Source organism: Arabidopsis thaliana, chromosome 5, assembly GCF_000001735.4.
Source record: "Arabidopsis thaliana chromosome 5, partial sequence".
NCBI lineage: Eukaryota > Viridiplantae > Streptophyta > Magnoliopsida > Brassicales > Brassicaceae > Arabidopsis > Arabidopsis thaliana.
In genome coordinates this window covers 23240487-23267956 of record NC_003076.8, presented here as the reverse complement: position 1 = coordinate 23267956, position 27470 = coordinate 23240487, and the positions used below count along the sequence as shown (strand labels likewise).

Genomic DNA, 27470 nt, shown 5'->3' with positions numbered 1-27470 from the left:
TCACGTGGAGGAGCACTGAAGCCAGTAGGTGTCTCTTCACAGGATCATTTCCTTAAAGCTCATTATCACAAAAACAAATCCTTTTGATTATTATTACTGAAATAAAAAGCAAAGTGAAAAAGGTTTTAAAAACTTTTATTTTCGCTCTTCTCCAGAAACATTCCGTTTCAGATATTTTTGATTTTTGAATTTGTTTTCGCTCTCTCTCTCTCTCTGCTTAGATTAGATCTGTTCCTGTGAATTGATTCTCTGTTTCATCGTTTGCTCACGCCGCCGTTTTCGCCGGAGGTGGAAGCTCTCATCGCCGTTTCGAAAATGCCGGCGAATGATGCTGAATACGATCTCAAAGTAAGATTACTGTTTTCCGATTTGTTTTCCTCATCGAATTTCAATTTCAAGCTCCATTGACTGATTCTATGGTTTCTTCTTCACAGGTTTTATCTCAATCTGCGTCAGCAGGGTTAGTTTTCTTCTTAATCCCCCTAGGGTTTACTTTAAAATCTCCAATGAGTACTGATTGGAATTTTTGTTTTTTTGATTGAGAAGGGATTACACATTTGCGAATGAGGATAACTTGGAGCATTGTACGAAGTATTTGAATCAGACGATGGTTACATTTGGATTTCCCGCCTCGCTCGATCTCTTTTCGAATGATCCTGTAGGTTCTTATTATTGATGCTGAAATTGTTTGGATGTTTTGGGGTTTTAATTAGGGTTTTTGTTTGATTTAGGTTTCTATATCAAGGACCTGCAATTGTATGTACTCGTTGCTGCAGCAGCGACAACGTGATATAGAGTTTAGAGAATCTGCTAATGAGCTGAGACAGAGGTGAATTTTGTTTTTCTTCCTTCTTTCAATTTGCTTTGCATTGCATTGTGGTTAATTGAAATTGTTCTTTGAGGATTAGTATTGGTCTGGAGATTGTAGCAGTTTTATCTACTTTGATTTTGCGGAAGAATGTTTCCTTGTGGTTTATGTGCATTTCCCTTACTGTGTGTAGACAGCAATCGGATATAGCTAGACTTGAAGCTAAAGTTGAGAGGCTTGAAGCGCTACTCCAACAGAAGGACAGAGAAATTGCAACAATTACCAGAACCGTGAGTCCTATAAAGTTTCAGCTGAAATTGTTTTCGCTTAGGCTCTTGTTTGATTATGAATTCACTGTGTTGACAGGAAGCCAAAAACACTGCAGCTTTGAAGTCTCAGATTGAAAAGTTACAGCAGGAGAGGGATGAATTCCAAAGGATGGTGATTGGTAACCAGGTCTGATTGTGTTTGCTCTTGGATTAACTACTTTATCTTAGAGGAAATTGTACTGATGATGGATTCTCTGCATTTCTTCTTTTATTTCTGAATAGCAAGTGAAGGCTCAACAGATACACGAAATGAAGAAAAAGGAGAAGGATTACATTAAGTTGCAGGTTTTGTATCTTTTTCTCGTGAAACTAGCTTTTCTGCATCCTGTTTAATTCTGCATTTTGAACGCTTTGTTTCTCTTGTAGGAACGGCTGAATCAAGTGTTAATGGAGAAAAAGAAAGAATCAAGATCTGGAATGGAGATTATGAATTTGCTACAGGTTCTTTACCAGCTTCTTGGTTTTTTGCACTCAAGGGATTTTCTATTTGACTGATTATCTGATGTATATACTAGAAAGAAGGGAGGCAACGTGGTACCTGGAATGGCAAGAAGACTGATACCGACTTCTATAAAAAGATAGTAAGCATCTAACTACATATCAATAACGTTGTGCTGAGTTTCAAAAGGGCATTACTTACTAATTCCCTCCCTGCAGGTGGATGCGTACGAAGCGAAAAATCAAGAATTGATGGCTGAGAACACTAGTCTAAGAGCATTACTTCGATCCATGCAGGTACGCTCTATTTCCATACTAAGCTTAACGTAAGCAACTTAACATGGTTTATTCATAAGAAAAGTTTTTATCTTTGGTTTTGTTGCAGACAGATATGCGTGATTTCTTAAATGCTCCAAATGGGTCAGCTACATTGGCTGGAAGTGAGAAACGTGAGGCTGATCCTTCACAATCTCCACTGGGTGGGAAGACGGTATGCATAAGCTTAGATCACTGAATGGTTCTTCTTTATAATCTTATATAATGGATTGCCCCCGAATCTAACTAACTAGTCATTACACAGGACGTGTTTGATCTACCTTACCGGATGGCTAGAGGTCAAATAGAAGAAAGTTTGCGTACTAAGATGGCTTCCATAAAGGTTTTTTCTTAACAACATTTTGCATTTACAGAACAAAGTACATTTTGTATCCGTGGTTAACTTATTTTTGCTGTTTGGACATAAAAATAAAGGAAAGCATGGTCCAGTTACAAGATGCACCTAAAAGAGCATCTGTTACATCTGAAGCAACAGAGAGAGAGCTTGAACTCGAAGCTCAGCTTGTCGAGGCAAGAAGCATAATCCAAGAACAGGTCCTCTTTTCTCATTTTTCTTTACTAATGGCTCAGAGACTCTTTTCCTCTCTACGTTATTATGTTTTGGGAGAAACACTACACTTATTGGAAATATCTTTTGATTTCTGTTGAGAAACTGACAAGAGAAATTCTATTGCAGGAGTCCATAATGTCGAAACATCTCCCAAAATCAGAGCAGCGAAGGTATCACTTTATATTCTTTGATTTGGCTTAAACAAAGATGATCATGCAAAACAATTAACAGTGGCGAAACTTGTTGCAGGGAATCTGTAGCTTCGTTGGCAGCTGAGGTATACTTATAGATTCCTCTTCCTTAATTACTCCTGTACGTTTTTTCTTTGTAAAAAGATTAGTAATGTCTCTTGCTTGATCTGTATTTATATAATGTATCTCTACAGGGAGTATGAAAATGTCTAGGAGCTCAAAATCAGTGGATCCAAGTTGCTAAAAGAGACTTGTCGCAAAATGTAGTCGTAGTACTGTATTCACTACCACCAAAACTCTCCTTGGATATCTAAGTGATGTATATTCAACTTTTAGTTGTGACAAATCAGAGATCTTTTATCCTTTTGGGATATCATAATCTTATTATATGGTTGTCTAACGCCAAAAATTCAAGGTTCGTAGTCTCAATTACATTATCATGTCTAGTATAAGTATGAAATTAGTAATCATACAGTAAGTCATAGAGATCACCATGTTCATTGTTCCAAGTTCCAACCAAACTAATCAAATCACTTTGAAAACCATTTCATGATTTGATTGCTTAGGTCGGTCCAATACAATTGAAGTGAGTTATGGACTTCTTTTACTGAACTTCCTCAATTTCATAACTCTGAATGATAGATACTAGGGGGTGTCTGATTTGGTCAAGTCGTATTTACTTTTTTACAAGGAAATCAACTTTTACCGACCAACAAACAGTAAAAGTAGAATAGGTGTTCTCATTAAAATAGACTTAATGCGATGTATTCGTAAAAGCGGGGTTTGAGTGTGGTAATTGCGTGATTAGTGCGATGATTCATACAAATGGGTTAAAGTAAAGAACTAAACGAAATGAAATTGAGGAGTACGCAAAGTTTGGCGTCTCTTAAGGGATTGGACAATGCCTCATCACATGCGCATATGAAATCAGCCCCGTCCTTAAGACTGTACTAACGTGTGCTTCATTTTAAAGTAAACATAGATTTTAATATCTAGCTACATCTATATAAAGGAAATATAATATTTTCGTTGGAAATTTTCAAAAAACTAAAAGCTTTCTTTATAAACCAAAAACATATACAGTTTCTTAATAGGTATGATATATTTCTTATGTTGGATAATTAAGTTTCTTTAATCGTAGTTGCCAATGGCAACAATCATATGTGCATTACAAACGAAAATGAGTCTAATCCTCCGACTAAATCGATGAAACCACCCTTGTTTTAGTTTTTATGTACTCTAAATAATTCGGTTACAATGATCAAGAAATAGATCTAACAAATAGGGATTGTAGTTGGCCACTATGAATGTTTTTAAATGACAAGAACACATAGCTTTTTTAACATGTTCCAATAATTAGTTTTAGACATCGTTTTACAGATAACCCGGTTCAACCTAGAAAAATCAATAGGCAACCGAATCACGAAACAAATATTCTTTGGCTAATTCCAAAAATAACATTTTTAAAACTATCTTTGTATAGCAGATTACATAAATATTTTCTTGGTGTGTACATACAATGAATGTTTAGACGGTTATGGTTTATTTCTTCTTTTGGAAAATAATCGTAGTTTAGAATAAATATCGGATTCGCTACATAAATGCGGTATCAACCAAATCTGCACTAAATATAAATCGATCTTATCCATCAACTAAATCGATGAAATCATTAAACTAAAAACTATTTTGGATAAATTTTGATGTATTATCATAATTTAATTATAACGAGAGAAATAAAGTTTGTATGTACAATATAAAGTCAAACCCTTTAATTATTATATAATACTATGAACAAGACATTATTATCAAAACATGTATTACACAACACATTATGCGTCTAAGATTCACATAGTCAACTCTTCTAACCATTAAATCAATTATATCCATTCTTACACCCAATTTCCCGGGCAAGAATCTCTCTCTTTCCATGTATAAAATATATATACACATACACATATTTGCACTATACATCGTCTCCATAACTCACGAATCTTCTCTCTTTCTCTTCTCTCAAACGAACATCACCATGAATCAAGAATACGATAACATAACTCCAATACCAAAAGCTTCATTATTGTTAATGGAGAATGATCTATGCAAGAGAGAATCAGAGATCTCAAGAAGCTCATCGGTGGGAGTTTCTTCTAGATTGTTCTATTACTATCATCATCGTAGTCTCAATGAAGGAGTTCCTTTTAAGTGGGAGATGCAGCCGGGAACACCGATCAACCCTCCGCCGGAAGAAAACGTTCGTCCGATTACTCCTCCTCCGGCGTTTCTCAGCCTTGGTTTCCCTGAACCCTCAGTCTCAGTCGTCGGAAATTCTAATAAACATTCTCTATTTCCGGCGAATATTAAGCTTTGGAGATGGAAGAATCTTCGAAAGAGATATTTCTCTAGATGGTCGAGCCAAAGCATGCTTAATAAAGGTAACTAATTTAAAACGTTACGTTTATCTATTGGAGATTTCACAAGATAGATAGAGAGGTCAAGTCTAACCTATAATAGTTGGTATGATTAATTTAGATTTTGATTGATTACACTATGAAATGAAGGAATGTGAAAAGTAAAATTCGGAATGAATAACGGAGTCATTAAAAAAGTTGCGTCTATTGTGAGTCACATATAGAAATTGCAGAAGTATCTAGATTTTTGTCATTAATCTTGCATAGTCAATGAACAATATATCGTAGAAATGGTGTGATTGGTAAAAGATTATGTAATCATTTTGTCATTATGCAAACCATAATCTAAGCTATAGTTACCAGTATAATCAATGTGATTCTTTAGTTATTTTTTAATTTTTTTTAAGAACATTGTTTATATATATGTAGCATCTCTTATATACACATTCGCACGTATGATCCATCAGATAATAATAATGCTCGTGACGGTAATTCAAATTCTTGTGATGACTTGGAGAGATTCGAGGGGTTTAATGACTACAGGTCGAGCTCATCTTCTTCTTCGTCGTCTTCCTCGAAAGATCGGAGATTGATAAAGGCGTCACCACGGCAATGGTTTAGGGGTTCTCCATCTCGGAATTCAAGAAACAATCTTTTCTAAAATGATTGTTTTGTACCAGATTAATAGTTAGCAACAGGAAGCAAATCAAAAATTAGTATCAGAATTTGACTAAATCTAAAGTTATCCGAATATTGGATAAACATTTCATATTCTTCTGCCTTATTTAATTTTTATCTATCAAGTTTGAAATTATAAATAACATTTTTATTAAATTCTACAGAATAGTACTATTAGGTGTAGTTTCATGATTGTATTTTATTTTGAATGAAGAAATGGCAAAATTATTTTTCAACATTGGCATTCATCTTTGGGAAATGGGAATTATGGAATGAACGTAAATCATTGTTTCTAAAATATCGTGGATCGATCATCAAATCAATTTTTGTTTTGTTTGAAAATGGGTTTCAATCATCAAACCATGAATGTTATATCATTCTGCGGTCATCTTTTCTGATTAGACAGCAAATAGATACGGGTGATTTGGTAGTACCAATTAGAGTAAACATTGTGGCGTAATTTATTAGTTACTCTCACTTATGCTTTGTGTATTTCAATTTTCAATCAAGTTGAAAGAAAAAGAAAAATATTTCAACTAATACAATAAAAACAGAGTAATTTTTTACTAGCACACAAACTTTTGGTTTCTTCTCTTTTCAGCTTTTCTCTCTCTTACTTTTACTCCATTTTGTTTACCAATCAAACCATAGATTAGCAGCTTGTAGGTGTATGTTGTAGTCTTGTAGAAGACACAAGTTACATTCTCTTGTATAAAAATAAAATACATTTTATTGATTAACCTAAGTTTTCTAAGCATAAATACACAAAATATATTTAAAGATATAAGTAAATTTCCTAAATTAAGATAATTGACAAATATCAACATTTCTAAATCTTTATTATATTTTATTCTTTTATTATTAATTTTAAATATTTCGGTTGGTCATTTTGACAGTTTGATTTTAGTGGATCGTTGGTTCTTAATCTTTAGTGGGTCTCTTAATAGTTTACTAGTCATCTTTCAGCGTTGCAGCGTTGATATTGCAATTTATTGGTATTGTATTGCTGGGCCAGTTATCTCAAGCCCATATAGATACTCAATTGGGCAGATCCAATCCAAATATGAGATAGAGGTGGCACTGGCATATATGTCAAAATATGAAAATATCAATAAAATCCGTAATACTAATTTGCTATAAATTTCATGAAATGCCCCCAATTAATTTTTTTGGCTATATTCATTTCCTATCTGTTATCCAAAACCAAATATTTCATCTCCACATAACAAATCATGTTTAGTAAGCTTATTATTCGACAAAAAAAAGACATGAGCTTTATCAACTTGGGTTACTGAATAGCAAAGAGCTTATAATATAAACCGGTTGGCGGTTAGAAATAAATTAGATGTACCAGTACCACGTCGGGCTTAACTGCATTAGCTCATGTGCACTGTGATACACTGGACCAAACATACAAGAGATTGTAGCCGTTGGATATTCTTCAGCCAACGAAAATATTGTCATATTTGAACGACTGAGATAGCTCCCACTAAAATGAAGAAGAAGAAAAAAACAAACGCCTATTTCATTGTCCAATAAGCAGCAAATCGTATTTATTATTAAAATATTTCAGAGTAAAAAAAAAAAAGACAAAACTGAACGTGTTGTGTGTATTATAGTATTGTCATACAATAATTCACAATTTTGCAATTATAACAAAATAGTAGGATGACAAAGCGAACGTGGGGAATGATTTGATGTAGCTTTTCAAAATCCGACCCATTTATTCGTTTTCTTATTTCGTTTTGTTTTGTTTATATCTGTAGTCGTATTTTTTCACACTATTCAGTTAGTGTTTTTAGACGACCTTTTTAAATTGTATGATACGATTATACGAAGACCCGCATTTGAATCTGGACCGGTTGGCACAATGTTTCCATCGCTCGGTTAAATTAAATCAGTTACCTTCGTGTGTCATATATTAACAAAAATGCAAGTGTACTTTCATGAATTATTATTGAAATCTAAAACATGCATGGTAGTCAAATAAATAAAATATATTTCGGCGCCGAACTCTTTGTAATTTCTACTCTTCTTTTCTTTTTATCTTTTTAGTACTCTTTCGGCTTTTGTTACTTGTTTTATTACTCCTCGTTTCTTTTTAAAACATATCTTTTATTTCTCTACCTAAAACTATCACAAGCTGAAACGCAACTTCACAAATTTTTAAAAATACAAAATACAAAAAAAAAACACAAGAAAAGAGATATAACCATATGATAAAAATGCACATACTAATAGTGTCGTCATTTGACATTTTGAGTATATGTATTATGAAGTAGTATTACTTTTATACAATTTGGTTTTTTCTTACCCAAAATCTCAATTTTAAATACCTGTTTAATTTTTACATCTCTGATTATCTGTGTAAAACCTGTTATGAGTTATTGAGTAAATAGATAATTAAATTACGTTTCTTTTGATAAATTTCATTAAATGGAAATCAAGTGGATTGTTGTACCTTTTTGTGTGTGACCATTATACTAAACATAAATATTGATTCCATTTTTTTTTTACCATAATCAGAACAGATAAGTCTACTGTCTACATAATAATTATTCGTAGATAAGTGAGTTGCTTAGTCCAAAAGTAAACTACACTACACCCACTCCGGTTTTGATGCCATTACTTTCGATCCATCCACCGTGACCCTCTTTTTGGAATCTTGTTCAACTTATATTAGTTTTGTTGTTCAACAATCATAATAATAAACTTGTGGTTTCACATCCTTTGACCGCATATTCCATTAAATAACTCCAGCCCTCTGCCCTCGACCGCTTTCAGTGGAAAAGGTAGCATTATACTATGATGTAATAGAACAAAATGATAATAAGGAAACAAAGACTACCGATTATTTAACACGTGATACAACGAATTCCATGACGCGACCTGGAGACCAAATACGTGCTTTAAAAGCTGGCATATATTTTACATTTCAAACTGTTTTTTTCTTCTTTTTCTTATTTTGTTGATACGTTTAAAGTGTTAATTTTTTTTCTTTTCTTCTTGTTAAAAAAACTTTTAAAGTGTTACTCCCTTTGTTCCAAGTTACTTGATGTTTTGAGTTTTTTTACTTATTCCATCAAAATTGATGTTTTGAAAAACTATCATTATCATTTTTGTTTGTAACCAATAGTGAAAGGAGAGAAATAACATTAATATTATTAAACTAACCAAAAAAATAATTAAAAATATAAAAATTACTTTTTCTTAATTTTTGTGCAAAACCCAAAACATCAATTATCTTGGAACAGAAGGAGATAATTGATGTTAATATTTTACATTCTTATATCTAGTGTATTTTCACCTATATATCCATCAACATATGATATATTCATATTTCCTACTATATCAATATGATCATCTTAAACAAGCAATTTGAAAAAATTATATATAATAGAACATATATGTAAGTAAAAGAAGAAGACATGTATAGACGACTGTTTTTGCATTTTGGTGTATAAAACAATGTCGATGCGTATAACACAATAATTGAAAGGAAGCATATACTATAATTGGTAAAAACACGATAATGGTGCAGGGTGAAGAGATAGACAATGGGATAACGCAGCATGCAGATGACACGTGTGCATGGTAGCTGACACGTGTGGGCGGTTTACATGCAAACCATGTGCTCGCCAATCGCCATTACCACATACATACATAATTAAACCTCGTCTATATTTCTTCTTATCGGTCCAAACATGTGATTAAAATAGCTTACAAACTGGTTTTAACAGATCTCACCAATTCTTCATCCCACGCGTTTGACTCAAACTCTGAACGCTAAACTTTAAACGCTATAGTTTCAACTGAAATTGTCGGTCATACTCATCGGTGCATCGGAAAGCTTCGAAAACGTACCAACTATACGTGATTTACGTGCATATGTTGCTAAACCACAACTAAATAGGAAGAAAACATTGTTTTGGTTTGTTGGTGTGTTGTACAGTGCTGCATTAGTACATCGTGGCACTCAAAATTTGGTAAAACAAAGTGCATTAACTTTCTTCAATATACTTAGAGATTTATATCAAATAAATTATTGTCATTGCAAAGTATTGTCTTATACGTATTTATCGGAAAAAAAGAAACGGAAGTAACATAAATGTAGATTAATCAAAGGATTACATAAGCAATTATTCCGAGAAACACAATTGTTTTATACCGACCAACCTTTTGTTTTGCCACGACAAAAGCTAGATTTGGCGAATTCTGTTTATTTATAATAAAATTGTAAAATGCTTTCTTAAATTCGATATGTGTATCACCGAATTATTAACAATTCAACATCATTGCAAAAAAAAAGAACCCCAAAAAAGCAGATGGTGATGAAAAGAATGGAAATTGGCGCCAAAGCTTTCATATGAATAGCGAATCCACAAGACGCTCGAGTTCTGTCTCTCTTTTTTCATTTTTTGAAAAACAATTTTATTTTTATGAATCGTAGAATGTAGTGAAAAAGTACCAAAATTACTCATATAAATCTTTTAAAAAGGAGATGAAAATATCAAATGGTATTGGAGTGGTCAAAGAATGACGAAAAGAGTAGGAGGAAGGCCAAAGTTTGTAATAATTGGATACAGAACAGAGGGGACACGCGTCACCTTTTTGGACCATCTCCAATTATTCCACTTTCCTTGCACTATTTTGTAGTAATAATTAAGCTCTATATATATAAACTCCACAATTAATTAAAAAATTAGCCTAGGATCGAGGCTAAGCCTCATCGACAACAATGAGGAAATGTAAACAATAAGACCCATAATCAAGATTACTGGTTTAATTTGACATGGTATTGGTAATCTTATGAAGTAGAAAAAATTTCTGCAAATAATGCTACATTTACATAAGATAATAACATTTGGATTCTATTTCGGAAGTGCTTCCCAACTTGCATGACATTTATAAATATATTTACTTACAAAAAACAAATGTTCAAAAGATTCACCGTATGTGTTATAATACGTAGACCGTTCGTCCTTCCACGTCGCAAGAAAGAAACACAAAACAGAAATACACAATGAAATAAAAAAATCAAAAATAAAATGAAAGTGACGTGAGATCAGTCGCCGCCCAGTTCATCCCATCAAAAGCTTCCACTTGCCCTTTTGCTGTCTTCCTCTCTCTCTCTGCTCTACTATTTTCATTATACATTTTACACACTTTTTTGAGAAATAATTTAGTTTCATCATTACATTCTTTGGTAAATATGTGACTTTTTTTTGTAGCAGCTGGTGACAACACTGATATAAATTGATTTTCTTATGTTTTATTATCAGCTTAAAGGAATAAAAACTTCAGATTAAGTGGAAGAGATGTGGTAATTGAAGAACAAAAGATGTGCGAATGTTAATTTTAAGTATTTTTTGTGTTAAATACTAAAACTAGTTAATATAGATCTATCATTAGCTAAATATATACATCCGACATTCTAATTGTTTTATACTAGTATTGATTATACGTAGTCTCTGCATGTGATTTTCTAACCAAAATTATCAAAATAATTTTATTTAGCTTGGAATATAGACTACAGAGTCTCGACGCTCGTGTTCTCTCTCTCATATACATTTCCTCACTCGTCTCTCTCATCTTGACCTCTATATCTGTGTCGTGTCCTCTCTCTTTCTCTCTCTATCTATCTCTCAAACCCTAGAGGAAGGAGTTAAAAGACGAGAGACCTTCCACTATTTCCAAAGTCGTGAAATCACCAGAGATCTTTCTCTCTCTCTCATCCAAAGACTTCACGAGTCCCCAAAGAAAAAAAAAAACCTATTCCCAAAGATGAAGAACAATAACAACAAATCTTCTTCTTCTTCTAGCTATGATTCTTCTTTGTCTCCTTCTTCTTCATCCTCCTCCCACCAGAACTGGCTCTCTTTCTCTCTCTCCAACAATAACAACAACTTCAATTCTTCCTCAAACCCTAATCTCACTTCCTCCACATCAGATCATCATCATCCTCACCCTTCTCACCTCTCTCTCTTTCAAGCTTTCTCCACTTCTCCAGGTTTTCTTTCTCTCCCCCTCTCTCTCAACTTATTAGTGTTTTTGTCTTTTGAAATTTTGTATGAATTAGGACAGACCAACTTTGTGTTCTGTTGCACCTAGACCAGTTCCTTACCTTTTTTGGTTTAATTAAAGTTTTGCTTACTTTAGATTTAGTAAGTAGTCAATTTTTAATTAATTGCTTCTGTTTCTCTTATATCATTTTTTTCGATTCGGTGTACTTGGAATCAGTCAAATCTAGTGAATCCTGTATCTATAAGATCTAGTTATAAAATTAAATAGTATCTATTAATTTCCCCTATAGAATCTTTCACTAGATATTGTCTCCTTCAAAGTAAAACACTAATTACCTCAATACCCTTTGTAAACGATAACAATTTTCAGTCGAACGGCAAGATGGGTCACCGGGAGTTTCACCCAGCGATGCCACGGCGGTTCTTTCCGTATACCCCGGCGGTCCTAAACTTGAGAACTTCCTCGGCGGAGGAGCCTCAACGACGACAACAAGACCAATGCAACAAGTGCAATCTCTTGGCGGCGTTGTCTTCTCTTCCGACCTACAGCCACCGCTTCATCCTCCGTCCGCCGCCGAGATCTACGACTCTGAGCTCAAGTCAATAGCCGCTAGCTTCCTAGGAAACTACTCCGGTGGACACTCGTCGGAGGTCTCTAGCGTACATAAACAACAACCGAATCCTCTAGCTGTCTCAGAGGCTTCGCCTACTCCGAAGAAGAACGTAGAGAGTTTTGGACAACGTACCTCGATTTATAGAGGAGTCACAAGGTGCGTATAACCAAATTATTCGTTTACTTTAAATAATTAATTAGACGATAGTGTAACATATAAACTCATGTGTAAATGCATGAGTTTATAATTTGTGAAAACCTATAATTGATTTTTTTTTATTAATATAACAGACATAGATGGACTGGAAGATACGAAGCTCATCTATGGGATAATAGTTGCCGAAGAGAAGGCCAAAGCAGAAAAGGAAGACAAGGTACATTTTCGTCTTTAAAATGCGCGTGTTAGACTGATTCATTTGATGTTTACTATAATGCGCTTATTGTATTTATGTTTTTTACTTTCACTTTTTTACTTATGAGAGGTCATGGCAAAATCTAACGTCGCTTTTTTTTTTATGTTTGTGTTTTGTCTCTGTGACGTGAAATGATTACCCAACCGTGGACGATCTGAAATTTGTGATGATTTTTAATTGTTTCTGCAGTTTATTTAGGTGAGTTCCAATAAATTCTCTATTAAACAATTTATTTCATCTCTTTCTTCTTTCTTGTGTATTTAATTCCCTTCTGAAACGTTATCATTCTCTTTATATTTAAATTTGTATTAATATGAAGTAAATTGTTTGTTATGTTCAGGTGGTTATGATAAGGAAGATAAAGCAGCTAGAGCTTACGACCTTGCAGCTCTTAAGTATTGGGGTCCTACAACTACGACTAATTTCCCGGTAATTTTGTCTCTCATTTTTGTATGTCTGTCTGAATATGTCAGGATTGTATTTTAGTTGATTCATTATCTGGCTAAATACTTGTATTAGATATCAAATTACGAATCTGAACTTGAAGAAATGAAACACATGACTCGACAAGAGTTCGTTGCTTCTTTAAGACGGTAATCATTTTATTTGAGATAGATACGTTTTTTTTCTCTCATAGTTGTTCCACGAAAATCAAATCTATTTGTTAACCAAAATACATTTTTTTATATTATAGGAAAAGCAGTGGATTCTCTAGGGGTGCCTCCATGTACAGAGGCGTCACTAGGTTTGTTTATTCTCTAACCAGTTGATTTTAATTCTTAATGATTAAATTAATGTGTATGTTCCTAATAAAATGATTCAACTTTATTGCAATAATGCAGACATCATCAGCATGGTCGATGGCAGGCACGAATTGGAAGAGTTGCAGGCAACAAAGACCTTTATCTTGGCACATTTAGTGAGTCCCATTTGAACATTTTTATGAATACATTTAGTGAGTCCGTATCAATATTTTTATGAATTCTGATCTAAATAATTGTTATGATTATGATTTAACACAAAAGTATTTGGATGCGGAATTTCAGGCACTCAAGAGGAAGCTGCAGAAGCTTATGATATAGCAGCGATCAAATTCCGCGGTCTAAATGCAGTCACCAATTTCGACATCAGTCGATATGATGTCAAATCAATTGCTAGCTGTAATCTCCCTGTGGGTGGACTAATGCCTAAACCTTCTCCAGCAACCGCAGCGGCTGACAAAACCGTTGATCTTTCTCCATCCGACTCTCCATCTCTAACCACACCGTCCCTCACGTTCAATGTGGCAACACCGGTCAATGACCATGGAGGAACTTTTTACCACACTGGTATACCAATCAAACCAGACCCGGCTGATCATTATTGGTCCAACATCTTTGGATTCCAGGCAAACCCGAAAGCAGAAATGCGACCATTAGCAAACTTTGGGTCGGATCTTCATAACCCTTCTCCTGGTTATGCTATAATGCCGGTAATGCAGGAAGGTGAAAACAACTTTGGTGGTAGTTTTGTTGGGTCTGATGGGTATAACAATCATTCCGCTGCATCGAACCCGGTCTCAGCAATTCCGCTGTCCTCGACAACTACAATGAGTAACGGTAACGAAGGGTATGGTGGAAACATAAACTGGATTAATAACAACATTTCAAGTTCTTACCAAACTGCAAAATCAAATCTCTCTGTTTTGCACACACCGGTTTTTGGGTTGGAATGAGTATTCACATCTTAGTGAGAACTAAAATAAATATGTAGGAAAAAAATAAGGCTCTGTTTGAAGAAATCAGATATTTTCTTCTTAGATTATTTAAGTAGTTTAAAAAAAATATTTTTTAAGTGTTTCACTTTTACGTTTGTCTGCTGACCACGAATTTTGCTGGATCTGACAGTACTAACTCTTTGTTTAATGACCTTATGGGTTCCTTTTTTACTTTCCAGAACTTTTATTTACTTTTTTCTTCATTTTTCTTCATTTTTTTTGTTGTGTGGACAATATGAATGATTGAAGATGGAAACTGCTTGCATGTGAATAAACGAAAATCAAACAATCTTCGGTAACTTAAGTATCGTCTCCACGGTGTTTTTCGTCATCTTTTTTTTTTATGTTGATACTATTGTATCTGATATTGCAAATGTATTATCTCGAACTGCATGTATAATTTATGAAGTAAACTTTTCATTCATCAATATTTTTCGCAACGTGATCGGAGAAAGAGATAATCATCTGGTTCTTTCTACGTTACAAATTTCATCCAAATATACAGTGATAACAAAATGGTTAGGGAATAATACTTCGCTTATGAACGGTGGATGATGCGTTCACAAACTAATACGCTCGCAGAATGATCAGTTAGAAGATTAGACCTCTTTTTCCTAACATTCGTAAATTTTCGTTTGTACACAATAACACAAAGGCGAAAGAAAAAATTGTTTTGTTCACGAAATGTTTTTTTCTTTCTTAGAGGCTTGGTTTTGTATACTCTTAGATCTAAATTTCTACTATTATAGGACTAGCAACTGCCGCTGTGCCGCATGAATACGACTACTTGCAACTGTATTTCTGTCTGACATTTATGCATCGAAATATTATCCAAATAAAGGCGCCTTTAGAAGAAAGAAAATTAGATAAAATGATAATTCGTTTGGATTACGTAAGATGATAAATCGTATATTTTGTGGTCAAGTTTGTTTATTTTTGACAGAGGAGAAATGGTAGATGTAAAAGTGTCCAAAAGATCGTACGAACAGTTTAGCGTAAGATGTCAAACCAATGCACCACGATGACCATCACCAACGAAAATCTTCCTACCCTAGAAGAAAAAGGCCAGCGTAGGCCTGTTTTTTCTCAATGCAATGCACAACAAGATCCATCTGCTCAAAGTGATTATTAGTATATCTATGACTATACATACATGTTATGTGCGTGTATGTATTTGTTCATACATTGTGTTTTCCTTTTTCTTTTAATAAACAGTTAATATACTTTTGTGTTTTTCTTTGTTCCTTTTGGCATTGTGAGTGTTACGCTTGTTATTGCAACAATTTTGATATATGCCAAACTGAGCTGGTCCTTAAGTTCTTTGTCTATTTCTGCTTATGTGATGACAAAATTGCGGTAAAACATTATGTTTGGTAAATTAGTTACCAAGTGGTTGGCAGAAAAAAAAATCATCAAATGGTTGTGGTTGTTGAAATATGGTCAATGTGATTAACTACAGCTCAAATACGGTTGAATCAATAACTGTTGTCGTTGCGGTCGGAAAAACAAACTTCAGATGTCAAAATCTGAAAACAGAGAGAGAAACATTTTATTTTGTTTGTTAGCACAGTTAAAAATATGAAGACTATATATACTCAAAGTTATTAGCTTTTTTTTTTTATAAAAAAGAAAGTTATTAGCTTTTGCAATGGTAATTAATGCAGAAATACAGTAATGAACTGCGGTATAAATTGATTACCATGTCAAGGAAAAGAACATAATAGGTCCATTAAATATCGATTAGCCGCCTAAAGAAGTAATCATATATCCAAAGTAGTTAATTAATTGACAACATCTACGTAGCCTAATAAGTATTATAGATGTCTCTCTTATATTCTCCCTTTATTGTTCATTTCAATGGGCTAAATCGATAAACACAAATCTTCATATCTTGCCTTCGTTGAGTGTGTGTGTGTGTACGAGTATACTATTTTCTGCAGATTACTGAAATAATCAACGTGATAGAACGCCCGTTTCTTGATTTACACTAGCCCAATAATCAATCATCATAAATGTTCATCACATTTTTACGAGACCACACAAATTATTATCAAGATCGAATATACAATTAGTTGGTCATAAAACACTTTTGAAAAACCATAATTGCATCCATAATGTTTAGTAACTAACATTTAACCTTTTTCATGATTTCCTTTTCGTTCATGTTCTCTTCATGTCCAAGTGTTAGCACATTTCTCTCTTCCAATTGTTTTCAAATGCCACTGCAAGTGAACTTTCTCTAACTTATTTGCTCTAGCGCAGTTTATTTGTTTCTTATACCACGAAGGCCAACGATACAATATTAGAACCTTTCATTGAATATGTTATATATGTTACAAACTTCATATGGATTTTTACGTTTTTACCATGTAATAGCATTGTTCTTCTTCCTCATTTGATGATTTTTTGTTTTTATATCTAAACAATAAATTATGATCTAAACCCTAACTCCAAACACTCTAATTATTCAGTTGGAAAAACTTAGATCGAACATGTCAAAACTAAAAATATGCGGACTTTTAACTGGTTTAGCCCTACCTCCACCACCCCTTCTCACCCTGTCCCGTCTCTTTACATGATAATGCTCATTTTGCACATTTTAGTCAAATCCTCTTTTGATCCACAATACAACTTACTAACCTGAAATAACTTGGGTTAAGATATATCATGTGAATGTTTATGGAATTCTATTACAAAATTAAGTTACAATTATTGCATGTATCTTTGTCATAATCACTCGTTCATGAATTCTAACATAATTTTTAATCGAATGTGGATTCTTAATTTTCTTTTGGCAAAAAGTCACTCGTCCCAAAAGAATTAGTCGAAGAAATTCTTTACATGGGATGCTAATTCAAAAAAAAAACTTTTGGCAAATCGCTTTTTTTGGTATCTGGACCGACCGTCTTCATGGGCAAACTAAAATTGTTAATGGCTATATTAGTACTTGTCTAGTACAAGTTGTATTACTAAACTGTACTATTAAAGTATTTGTAGATGAACTAAATTTTAAAGATGAATTAAGTTTACTTGACTCCGTTTTCTCCACCCAAATTTGAATCCATTAAGCGTTATCCCCTCTAGTAAACTTTCACCTAAAAAATCCATTGACTATAGATCGAGTCTACTCGATTTAAAGATGTCCAAAAAACAAAAAAAGATGAACTAAAGTAATCAGTTATTTAAGAAAATCTTTTACATCAGTTGGTTTAGAAAACATAATTTAATCTAACGGAACTTCTCATTTTCATATGATAATCTATATATAGAATATTAACCTTCTTTTATTGTTAACGTTTTGTGGATTTTGAAAATTTGAACTAATACTAGATGTTTAACTTTGTTAATAAAATACTACTAATCATCACAAATTAACGTAGATGATGCAAAACAAAAATATGTGAAAGTTTTTAAGAGATCTGCATTTTGTAAACTTCACAAAAACTAAAAACCCTTGTCACAAAATCTAAACTCAGAATTCTGAAATTATAAACTAATAACTTTGTTGTTTAAGACTTACTCGAAGTTTGTACACGATAGTTCATACACCATATCAACATTATCATAATCTCTTCTCCCCTCTTCTTATAAAAGAAAAAATAATATTTTCAAAAAAAAAAAAAAAAAACTTGTATATAAACAAACTATTAAATTCAATAAAAAGATTTATAAAATTTATGATAGTAAATAAAAATGATTTTACATATCGTAATATTTCGAACATATAGTAGTGAGTCATAAGCGACATCCTAGAAAAGGTATATACAATAAGTCCAGCATTGGTTACAGGTCAAATCAAAGCATTTGCGTATATAATATCTTCCAAAGCACGTGAAGATATTTCCAACGTTTTTTTTAATATTAAAAAATACACAAAACCAAAATTCTAAAGAACTTTAAAAAAAAAAGCTCTCATCAGAGCAGAAGTTTCATCCATCAGAGGGTTTCCTCCTTAGAAACATCTAGAAAAAACAAAAGGAGAGAGAGAGAGAGAAGAACCATCCATCACAGAAACATCTTTTCCTTTTTCACTAAATCCCCATAAAAGATCTCTAAAATAAACCTAGCAAAAAAAAAAATCAAGAGAAAAAAAACGAAGAACACGAAGAACGACAAACAAAAAAAAAATGCAAGCTGCTTCGGTAAACAGCGTTTTTTTTTTATATAAATATTCTTTGTATGCTGTTTTTTTTTGAAGGCTTCTCATTCGGTGAACAACAACCAATTCTAATTTTGCATATATATTTACTCTCTGAGTATTTGTTTATTTTAATTAAAGAAAATTCTCAATGGTTTGTTCTTAAGACTGAGTCATCCTCGAATCTTTTGTCTAATAGTTACAAATATAGGTTCTTACAAAGTGTATTTCATGGGTTTCTCTTTGGTTGTTTAAAGATTATAACTTCAAAATGAAAATCGATAAAATCTGAATTTTTTTTTCGATCTTGTGTTCTTCATCATCGTAAGTGTTACATCTTTGAGAATTTTTTTTTTGTCTGTACTTAAGTGTTATTGTCAGATTGTTGTGATGGTTTATTTTTTTTGGTTCTTGCTTTAACTTTGACATAATTGAACCTTTTGTGTGAAATCGGATCTCGGCAGCTCTCAAAGATCTGGCGTTTCGATGGTAATGTGGGTCCAGAGAACATGGATTCTTCTTCGTTTGAAGGTACGATATTTTCTCGACGTGAACGTCTCTCTCACTGTTCCTAGTTTCATGCGTTTTAGGTCGTTAACACGACGACGTTTTTACACAATATCAACAAACGTTTTATTTCTCGCATTGGATTCGTCGTCATTGTTGATATTTCGTTTCTGGGTTGTTGAGATTCATTCAAAGTTTTATACTTTTGATCATTTTTACCCCAAAAAGAGTCAGAATCTGTGATCCTCTCCTTTTTATCTTGAGGAGAATCTAGGGCTAAAGGATTGGTCTTTTATGGTGCAGATAATGAATGCATTGAGACTTGTAAACCAAACGTTTTGAATGTAAGTGAAAGGAGAGAATTGATCCACGCATTGTCTAACCAGCCTGAAGAAGCTTCGGAGCTTTTGAATTCATGGAGCAGAAATGAGATCATGAAGATCATATGTGCTGAGATGGGTAAAGAAAGGAAGTACACTGGTCTTAACAAACCAAAGCTCATAGAGAATCTTCTGAATCTTGTGTCTCGTCCTCTTGGAGAGACCTCTTGTTCTGACCGTAGAAACTCGAGGAAGAAGGAGAAGAAGATGATCGGTTACATCATTTGCTGTGAGAATTTAGCTTGTAGAGCTGCGCTTGGATGCGATGATACGTTTTGCAGAAGGTGTTCTTGCTGCATCTGTCAAAAGTTTGATGATAATAAGGATCCTAGTTTATGGCTTACTTGTGATGCTTGTGGATCGTCTTGTCATTTGGAATGTGGTTTGAAGCAAGATAGGTATGGGATTGGGAGTGATGATCTTGATGGTAGGTTTTATTGCGCGTATTGCGGTAAAGATAATGACTTGCTCGGGTAAGGATCTTTAGATATTGAAATCTATGGATATACTACAATGAAAAGAGAATGTAATGTAATGTGTGTGTATGCGAGTGCTTACAGATGCTGGAGAAAACAAGTGAAGGTGGCGAAAGAGACGCGGCGTGTGGATGTACTTTGTTATCGTCTTTCTTTAGGACAGAAGCTGTTGAGAGGTACCACGAAGTATCGGAATCTGTTGGAACTTATGGATGAGGCGGTGAAGAAGCTCGAAGGTGATGTGGGTCCGTTGTCGGGTTGGGCCATGAAGATGGCTCGAGGCATCGTCAATAGACTTTCTTCGGGTGTGCATGTCCAGAAGCTGTGTTCTCAGGCAATGGAAGCTCTGGACAAAGTGGTCTCACCATCAGAATCTGTTTCAGGACAAGGTTAGTGTGTTCATACATTACTTTGGTTTTAAAACCGAAGATGTTGACTTTAGTTCCTGTTAGGTGACAAGATGACCGTGAGAGTAGAAGAGATTCAAGCAAGATCAGTCACTGTGAGAGTAGACTCCGAGGAGCCGTCTTCTTCTACACAAAACAAGATCACAGGTTTCAGGTTGTTTTGTCGAAAGTCGAAGGACGAAGAATGCTCGTCTCAGGGGAATTGTGTTGTTTATCTACCTGAGACGACGTCTGCCATCCAAGGACTTGAACCCGACACCGAGTTCTGTCTCAGAGTGGTTTCCTTTAACGAGGAAGGTGACTTAGATGAGTCTGAGCTTCGGTTCACAACGTTGAAGGATGATGGAGATGAAGCTGGGGACCAGCAAAGCCCTTTGACAAACTCAAGCAGTGGTCTTTGTAGTAATCCATCTTTACCAGAAGATGAATCTAATAATGTCAATAAAAGCTGCAGCAAAGGAAATGGTGACAAGGACAACACTGAACACTGTAGTGCAGGAGAAGTAGAATCTGAGCTTGAAGAAGAGAGGCTTGTAAAGAGGAAAGCAAACAAGATAGATGGAAGAGACTTGCTTGTAACACCCTGCAAGAGAGATATTTATAAAGGAAAGCAAGGAGGGAATAAAAGATTCAAATCAAGAACAGTATCCTTGAACGAGAAACCTGAGATCAATAATGCCGCAAATGGAGTAGGAGATAAAGACTTGGGTCATATTGTTAAGACGATTAGATGTTTAGAGGAAGAAGGACATATAGACAAGAGTTTTAGGGAAAGGTTCTTGACATGGTATAGCTTAAGAGCTACTCACCGAGAAGTAAGAGTTGTGAAGATCTTTGTTGAGACGTTTATGGAGGATCTGTCTTCTTTGGGACAACAGCTTGTGGATACATTCTCAGAAAGTATACTGAGTAAGAGATCATCGACAAATGGTGTAGTACCTGCTGGGATCTGCCTCAAGCTTTGGCATTAAAAGCTTTTGAAATCGGTCTATTTATTAACTCGCTTGATATTGTAAACCATAACGATAATTTTGGAATGAAATTATGTAAGTACGCATTTCCAATTTCTTTCTGATGCTTAGTGAAAAACTCAAAAATGAATAAGCCTGATTTCAAATGAACCATAGTCTGACAGTTAGAGCCGGGAGATTACACACAAACATTAACATTTTTAAATCTCGAAAAAGAAATAACTCACGAGTTGTTTCCAACCAAATTCAGAGAGTACAAGTTTGTTCTCTATAAGACATCAGAACAGAGTCTGGGGAAGAATTGGAGTAACTAGTAACTACTATCTGGGAAATGCAGCTCTAGCCCTCATCTTTTTGACTAGTGTTCAAGACAGCGTTAGAGGGACCTGCAAGATATATTCAAAGGTTGGTGAGCAGAAATCGATCAATGCGAAAACAAAAACTGGATGCAGAGACACGAAAGATTCTAGTTAATAATCAGAAAAACCGAAACTGCTTAATCTCATCAGAGTAAATGATCCAAGGGCAAGTAAATTCTAAATTCAGCTGTTGAGAGTTGAGACCTATTGGTAAATACCAGCACATAGGTGGAATGATCGGTTTTACGCAGTAACTCGCACAACTTGATCTTGTAAGATGCAGATTCAAATGTGCCAAGGCAAGAAAACTAAAAAACACAAGACTGGTTCCATTTCCTCTGGATTAACTAAAATAGTTCTTCATGCAGATAACAAAACTAACCGAGTGAACTATCTGTATATAGAGCTTGTGAGGATATCACCTGAAACAAAGATCTCTGGTATAGATCTAACTAAACAACCACCAGTGAACTAGATTGAGAAGCAAAACAAGTGAGTAATATAGAGAAAGCAAAATGCTGAACCTGATGAGTACTTAGAATCCATTATCTGAAAAGATGCTGATGAGTTCATTTTCTAATGCAGCCAACAAGTCTAAGAACTAAGTCCTATCTAATTTAATCATACTACACATAGGAGCTAAACCTATCTTCCAATTGATAGAACAAAAACTTGGGAAGCTTAGTGGAAAGCCTAACCTTGAGAAGACTAGCGATTACGCTCGGCCGGTAGAGGACGGTTAAATCCACCGCGACGGTTCATGTACTGTCTTGGCTGACGCTTAGTTACAGCTCTAATACCACTAACATCAGCACCAGCAACTGGTTTGCCTTTTGTGGAATCAAATCCAGTAGGAATCCCTAACATCTTCATCATCTCAATCTCATTCACATCCATTCCTTCTTCATCTTCGCCTCCGCCATTATCAGCAGCATCACTTGGTTGTTTATCCTTCTTCTTAGTAATAGTAGACGCATTCTCGTCAACGGAATCAGTCACTACTCTTTTGCGATTCCTTTCTTTCTCATCGTCTACTGAACCCTGGCGAGGCCGTTTTCGCGACGGAGCATCTGGAGAAGGAGACCTGCGCCTGTGGTGTCGTTGACGGTCCCGGTCCCGGTCACGGTCAATCGAGCGGGAACGAGAGCGATACCTCTCCGGAGAGCGCACGTGGCGAGCACGAGCGTGGTGGTCTGGAGTACGAGATCGGGATTTTTTGTTTCTAAGCCCTCGGTCACGGTCGCGCTCTCTATCTCTTTCCCGGTCTCGATCACGGTCACGGTCACGGTCGTCTCTACCTCGGCGTCTATCACGGTCTGGTTCACGGTCCTTATCCCTCTCTCGTTCGCGGCGGTCGCGCTCTGACATGGTGGTGATGCGACTGAGGAAGGTGCTAGTGTCAGGGTTTAACCAATTTCAACACTGTAAATTTTCTTCCCCAATTTTTTCTATTAAAATGAAAATTTGGGGTTTTATCCTCTATTTTTCCAATTTTCTTATATTCATCATACTCAATGGAAAAATAATAATAATCTCATTTTGTCTCCGAACTAAAAGTATGAAATTGGAAATGAAAATAGTGGTCCAATAGCATAAGAAGAGAAAGGATCTTATTAAAGTTTGTAATCATAAATAAAATTTACAGAATATGAACACAAATGCACTTCTCAAACTTCAAAGAGAACAACAGAAACAAGCACTACAGAGAGAAAGAGAGAGATGACATTTTCACTATATATATTATATAAGCACTAAAAGTCCTCCTAATGAGGAAGAAAGAAGAAGAAGGACTTAAAAAATATGAGCAGTACCAAAGTCCCACCACTGAGTCGCTCTCCCCTAAAGCTCCAGTATCCTAACCGAGAACCCTTTTTCATCTTCTTCTATGGCTGGGTTCTCTTTCATACATAGGCTCTCTTTGGTTACGTGAGATAGCTCGCTAGTGATAATTCGTGTAGCTCACTTAGCATCCATTCTTCTCCGGTCTGACCACCTAGCACTATCGCTCGTGTTCCTCCCACAACACAAGTGCCATGTCCCCAAGCAAACCGAGGCGGTCTTCCTGGAATGTTTAGTATTCTCCAAGTCGGTTTGTCCTCCGTTGGGTCAAGTAGATAAAGCTGAGACGCTGAGTGAAGCCCTGCCACTGAGCCGCCAAATATCAAGATTCTGCCTCCAGGGAGGTTAACTGCAACGTGATCTAGCCTTGGTGGTGGTGCTACTCCTCCTGGGTTTCCTGCTCCAGGCATTCCGCTACCGGTCACACACCTCCAACAAGGCTCCTCTTCGCTTAGATCCATTGTGAAGACATCACTCGAACGGAATTTCAAAGGCCCGCTCTTAGCAAGACCACCAAACATCAAGATCTTTCTTCCTCCATAAACCGATAGTGTGTGGCCTAACCGGGAAGGCGGAGTCCAGGCAGCTGGAATCTCTCTCCACACTGGTTTCTCTATTGAAAGGTCGAGGAGGAACGTGTCACTTAGAAGAACGCCGGAATCTGCACAGCCTCCAGAGACTATCAGTTTGGTTCCGTCAAGGGTGCATGAGCTGTGCCATGATCTTGGTAGAGGCGGAGCCAAACCCGAAATTTCCCTCCAAGTAGGCGGCTTAGCATCGAGATTCAAGACAAACACATCGTTCAGCAAACCTTGCTGACCACAGCCACCAAATACAACCAGATTGGAGCCATTTACACAAGTGAGCGTGTGGCCCCAGCGTCCTGGAGGAGGGGAGCTCACTTTGACATGTTGCCATTCAGGGTAATCAGAATTCAGATCTAAAACAAAGGTATCATTCATAGGCTGCATATTCACACCTTCTCCTCCAAACAGAACAACTCTGTTCCCGACAGCACAAGCACTAAAATTACAGCGAGAAGGCTCAACAGAACCTCCAACCGAAAGTTTTCTCCAAGCTGCAGCTTCAAGGGTGGTCAGTTCTCTAGCCAAGCGGCCCCAACCGAGTCTTTTAGCACCAGGAACAGTCTCTAATACCCGTGTTGTTTCACTTCCCCATGCATTCTGACAAACCCTTCGCCAAAGATCCTCATTCTTTGTCAGCACATATAGCCTGCGGCACACAGAGCTAACAGATGCAACGTCTCTTGGTGTCAGGCGTGACAATATCTTCATAGACACAACCTCGTCACTCAGCTGGAATAACCCACACATTCCTCGGGAAACATTCCGCTCCCCAGCAGCTAAAGCTGAGTATATCCCATCAATTGACTTTTCTTTTGTTGAAGATCCAAGAACAGGTCCAAGGTCAATGTCTGTCTCGATAAAGAACTGGATTCCAATTATATGGGTAATAGTATCATCGTCTCCATAAATAGGAGTCAACCGCAATCTATTCATCAACGGAGATCCATCTTTCCTAAAGTTCAACAACTCGCCTTGAAATTCAATGCCCTCATCAATACATTTTCTTATCTCGGAAACAACCATAGAGTCAACTAATGGATGCCTTCTTTTAGCAAACGGTCCTCTACATTGCAAGAAGCGGCTGCAGAATCCGAGAAATTAATTAAGAAACAATATAAGACCAAAAACAAAATTTATCTCCAACTTACTGATGCGGAAAAGCAATAGACAAAATATTTGGCCGTGCATGTAGAGACTGAAAAAAAAAACAAATACACCAAACAAGCATAATTATAACCTAACCAGATTTTCATTCTGTTCAAGAATAACAACTATTTGAACTGATCAGCTCCTCCTGTAAGATCAAAGCTTATTAATAAAGGAAGCTACTAGCACTTCTCTCATGGAAAACTAACACACAACTAAACGCATTGGACTTAGCCTTTTCACTGGTTCACTGCACATCAACATTGTAAAGAATTTATTGTGTTCGCTACGACCCCGAGAAACTACACAGGGATAGCTCGCTTTATCTCGGCATCTATATACACTTTCAAGTTTCCTTAACATGCGGAGCAGCTGAAACAGCTCAAAAACAGCCATGAGAGCTCGATTAATATGAAAACTACAATCACTGAATAAACATCTGAAGGCAGAGAATACTTAGGCACACACAGAGACTCCACTGAGTCTTCTCTGCCATTTGGCAGAGACTCTAATGATTATCTAACAATAGACATATCTTTGTTTTCTCTCCACCAAAGTATCCATCCATACTAAATCTAGTGATCAATAGAGTGTCCTTCAGATTACCATCATCACAAACATTCCTCACCTATCCTCAAACTAAACGGACCTTAATCAAACTCCACCAAGTAGCCAAAATTTGGTAAAGTGAGCCAATAACCAAAAATAGAAATTCCTCGCATCAATTAGAACACTAATCACAAAGATAACAAAAAAACAACTAACCAATTTCCTCCGAGAACTTCCTCAGCACGATACCCTGTAACCATTTCGAAGACGGTGTTGACATATATAATAGGTTGGTCCGGCTCAACGGCATCAGTAACAACGAATCCACAAGGCGCCGTGTGAAGCAAATTCCCAACGGGATATGGAATTGGTCCACCTCCGGGAAAAAGACCTCCCTCTTCATCATCCGCCAGTGACGAAGCATCATCGGCGCTTAGATCGGAACCACTGTCCCACTCCATGAAAATTCAAATAGTTACCAGACTGATTTCAGTCGCCGGAGATTATGAAGACGGCGATTGAAAAACAATCCGGCGTGAGATAATCGGAAAATTTTGGGAAAAGGAGATTTTCGGGGGTTGAGAGAGAGAGAGAGAGAAGATGGTGGACAAAGAAACGAGTGGTAACCGTCGAGTTTGGTGGAAAAATCTCGGCCGTATGAGTTCATTCGAACGGGTCGGATTTTATCCGGGTCCGGATTTCTCTGTCGGGTCAAGTAGATAAAACCATAAAACTCCCCTTGATTTTTGGGAAAAATGTCATTAAAATCTCCAACTTATTGAAAAAGTTGATTTAAATTATCAACTTCCAACTAAACGAAATAAATATCAAATTTTTGTTGACTTTCCAAATAAATACCAAACTTTCGTATATATGGTCATATTAGGTATAATATTAAGTAGATTAACATATTGCGTTCACGGAGTTAATTTTCTGTTAACAGATCCGTTAATTTAAAACGTTATTGTTTCCTATAACAAGAAAGCGACCTCGTTTTATTATAACGACCGAATTAAATTCCCAAATCCAATCTTAAATCTCCAAATCAAGCAAAATTCTAACCCTAAATCTTCATATGATTTGAAATTGGGATTTAATTGAGCATTTATGACATAACGACGTTGTTTTATTGTTATAGGGAATATTGTCGTTTTCAATTAACGAGTCTGTTAACAAAAAATGGACTCTAATAACAGGGTCTGTTAATGTCATACTTAATATGGCTACTCGAACAAAAGTTTGATATTTATTTGGAAAGTCAACCAAAATTTGGTATTTATTTGGAAAATCAACAAAAGTTTGATATTTATTTCGTTTCGTTGGAAGTTGAGGATTTAAATCAACTTTTTCAATAAGTTGGGGATTTTAATGACATTTTTCCCTTTGGTTTTTAGACTCTCTTTAGCTGAGCTGAAGCTTATTACTTTCCAAATTTGTGGGCTCATGTCTTACAATAAAGCCCATTACAATAAAGCCCATTATAGTCCAGTAAATGAGATTATGTGACTGAATAGTATGAGTTTCGTAATAAGAAGACGCCATAAAATGGAAAAATAGCAAGATCTATAATT

The 27470-nt window shown here is 35.6% G+C and overlaps 6 protein-coding genes across 12 annotated transcripts; 4 read left to right on the top strand and 2 right to left on the bottom strand.

The window, feature by feature from the left end:
- The first annotated feature begins 51 nt into the window (after positions 1-51).
- AT5G57410 (Afadin/alpha-actinin-binding protein) lies at positions 52-3643 on the top strand. Of its 3 annotated transcripts, none has more exons than NM_125124.4 (16): positions 52-348; positions 435-460; positions 547-658; positions 732-829; positions 1002-1098; positions 1175-1264; positions 1360-1422; positions 1504-1578; positions 1653-1718; positions 1795-1872; positions 1961-2065; positions 2156-2233; positions 2326-2445; positions 2588-2631; positions 2711-2738; positions 2847-3208. In NM_125124.4, exons 1-16 carry the CDS (start codon positions 316-318, stop codon positions 2853-2855), a joined length of 1122 nt encoding a protein of 373 aa, NP_568857.1. In that variant the 5' UTR covers positions 52-315; the 3' UTR covers positions 2856-3208. The 3 variants fall into 3 exon arrangements, with proteins under 3 accessions (NP_568857.1, NP_001190560.1, NP_001032089.1); NM_001203631.1 differs by lacking the exon at positions 2847-3208 and adding an exon at positions 3544-3643 and having other exon boundaries at positions 74-348; NM_001037012.2 differs by having other exon boundaries at positions 139-348; positions 435-464; positions 2847-3061.
- An 834-nt stretch (positions 3644-4477) lies between these two features.
- On the top strand, positions 4478-5972 carry AT5G57400 (uncharacterized protein). Of its 2 annotated transcripts, none has more exons than NM_125123.5 (2): positions 4478-5081; positions 5525-5972. In NM_125123.5, exons 1-2 carry the CDS (start codon positions 4580-4582, stop codon positions 5716-5718), a joined length of 696 nt encoding a protein of 231 aa, NP_200550.5. In that variant the 5' UTR covers positions 4478-4579; the 3' UTR covers positions 5719-5972. The 2 variants fall into 2 exon arrangements, with proteins under 2 accessions (NP_200550.5, NP_001318819.1); NM_001345262.1 differs by having other exon boundaries at positions 4500-5081; positions 5487-5972.
- Positions 5973-11253: 5281 nt separating this feature from the next.
- AIL5 (AINTEGUMENTA-like 5) lies at positions 11254-14968 on the top strand. 2 transcript variants are annotated; one of them, NM_125122.4, is made up of 9 exons: positions 11254-11745; positions 12129-12528; positions 12663-12745; positions 12974-12982; positions 13125-13213; positions 13304-13377; positions 13479-13529; positions 13627-13703; positions 13831-14968. In NM_125122.4, exons 1-9 carry the CDS (start codon positions 11520-11522, stop codon positions 14496-14498), a joined length of 1677 nt encoding a protein of 558 aa, NP_200549.2. In that variant the 5' UTR covers positions 11254-11519; the 3' UTR covers positions 14499-14968. The 2 variants fall into 2 exon arrangements, with proteins under 2 accessions (NP_200549.2, NP_001331405.1); NM_001345261.1 differs by lacking the exon at positions 11254-11745 and having other exon boundaries at positions 12052-12528; positions 13831-14857.
- Positions 14969-18452: 3484 nt separating this feature from the next.
- On the top strand, positions 18453-21562 carry VIN3 (Fibronectin type III domain-containing protein; the record flags this gene model as incomplete). Of its 2 annotated transcripts, NM_125121.3 has the most annotated exons (5): positions 18453-18682; positions 19143-19209; positions 19489-20038; positions 20126-20430; positions 20494-21562. In NM_125121.3, the coding sequence occupies exons 1-5, from the start codon at positions 18668-18670 to the stop codon at positions 21417-21419; spliced, it is 1863 nt and encodes a 620-aa protein (NP_200548.2). In that variant the 5' UTR covers positions 18453-18667. The 2 variants fall into 2 exon arrangements, with proteins under 2 accessions (NP_200548.2, NP_001332646.1); NM_001345260.1 differs by lacking the exon at positions 18453-18682 and having other exon boundaries at positions 19092-19209; positions 20494-21419.
- On the bottom strand, positions 21537-23347 carry AT5G57370 (U4/U6.U5 small nuclear ribonucleoprotein). The gene is made up of 2 exons (NM_125120.3): positions 22477-23223; positions 21537-21805 (listed from the first exon to the last, which is right to left on the bottom strand). Exon 1 carries the CDS (start codon positions 23144-23146, stop codon positions 22487-22489), a length of 660 nt encoding a protein of 219 aa, NP_568856.1. The 5' UTR covers positions 23147-23223; the 3' UTR covers positions 21537-21805; positions 22477-22486.
- A 19-nt stretch (positions 23348-23366) lies between these two features.
- Positions 23367-26637, bottom strand: ZTL (Galactose oxidase/kelch repeat superfamily protein). Of its 2 annotated transcripts, NM_001161311.1 has the most exons (3): positions 26116-26530; positions 23742-25285; positions 23367-23633 (listed from the first exon to the last, which is right to left on the bottom strand). In NM_001161311.1, the coding sequence occupies exons 1-3, from the start codon at positions 26358-26360 to the stop codon at positions 23542-23544; spliced, it is 1881 nt and encodes a 626-aa protein (NP_001154783.1). In that variant the 5' UTR covers positions 26361-26530; the 3' UTR covers positions 23367-23541. The 2 variants fall into 2 exon arrangements, with proteins under 2 accessions (NP_001154783.1, NP_568855.1); NM_125119.4 differs by having other exon boundaries at positions 23367-25285; positions 26116-26637.
- Between the last annotated feature and the right edge of the window lie 833 nt (positions 26638-27470).

Excerpts from the sequence above, each read along its gene's own strand:
- AT5G57410 (NM_001203631.1), top strand. The coding sequence starts at position 316 with ATGCCGGCGAATGATGCTGAATACGATCTCAAA. Across the intron at positions 461-546 it reads TCTCAATCTGCGTCAGCAGG|GGATTACACATTTGCGAATG; the intron begins GTTAGTTTTCTT and ends TTGATTGAGAAG. Across the intron at positions 659-731 it reads ATCTCTTTTCGAATGATCCT|GTTTCTATATCAAGGACCTG; the intron begins GTAGGTTCTTAT and ends TGTTTGATTTAG.
- AT5G57400 (NM_125123.5), top strand. The coding sequence starts at position 4,580 with ATGTATAAAATATATATACACATACACATATTTGCACTATACATCGTC. Across the intron at positions 5,082-5,524 it reads CCAAAGCATGCTTAATAAAG|ATAATAATAATGCTCGTGAC; the intron begins GTAACTAATTTA and ends ATGATCCATCAG.
- AIL5 (NM_125122.4), top strand. The coding sequence starts at position 11,520 with ATGAAGAACAATAACAACAAATCTTCTTCTTCTTCTAGCTATGATTCT. Across the intron at positions 13,378-13,478 it reads TTCGTTGCTTCTTTAAGACG|GAAAAGCAGTGGATTCTCTA; the intron begins GTAATCATTTTA and ends TTTATATTATAG. Across the intron at positions 13,704-13,830 it reads CCTTTATCTTGGCACATTTA|GCACTCAAGAGGAAGCTGCA; the intron begins GTGAGTCCCATT and ends GCGGAATTTCAG.
- AT5G57370 (NM_125120.3), bottom strand. The coding sequence starts at position 23,146 with ATGTCAGAGCGCGACCGCCGCGAACGAGAGAGGGATAAGGACCGTGAA.
- ZTL (NM_001161311.1), bottom strand. The coding sequence starts at position 26,360 with ATGGAGTGGGACAGTGGTTCCGATCTAAGCGCCGATGATGCTTCGTCA. Across the intron at positions 25,286-26,115 it reads GAAGTTCTCGGAGGAAATTG|CCGCTTCTTGCAATGTAGAG; the intron begins GTTAGTTGTTTT and ends CGGATTCTGCAG. Across the intron at positions 23,634-23,741 it reads CGGAGAAGAATGGATGCTAA|GATACTGGAGCTTTAGGGGA; the intron begins GTGAGCTACACG and ends GTTCTCGGTTAG.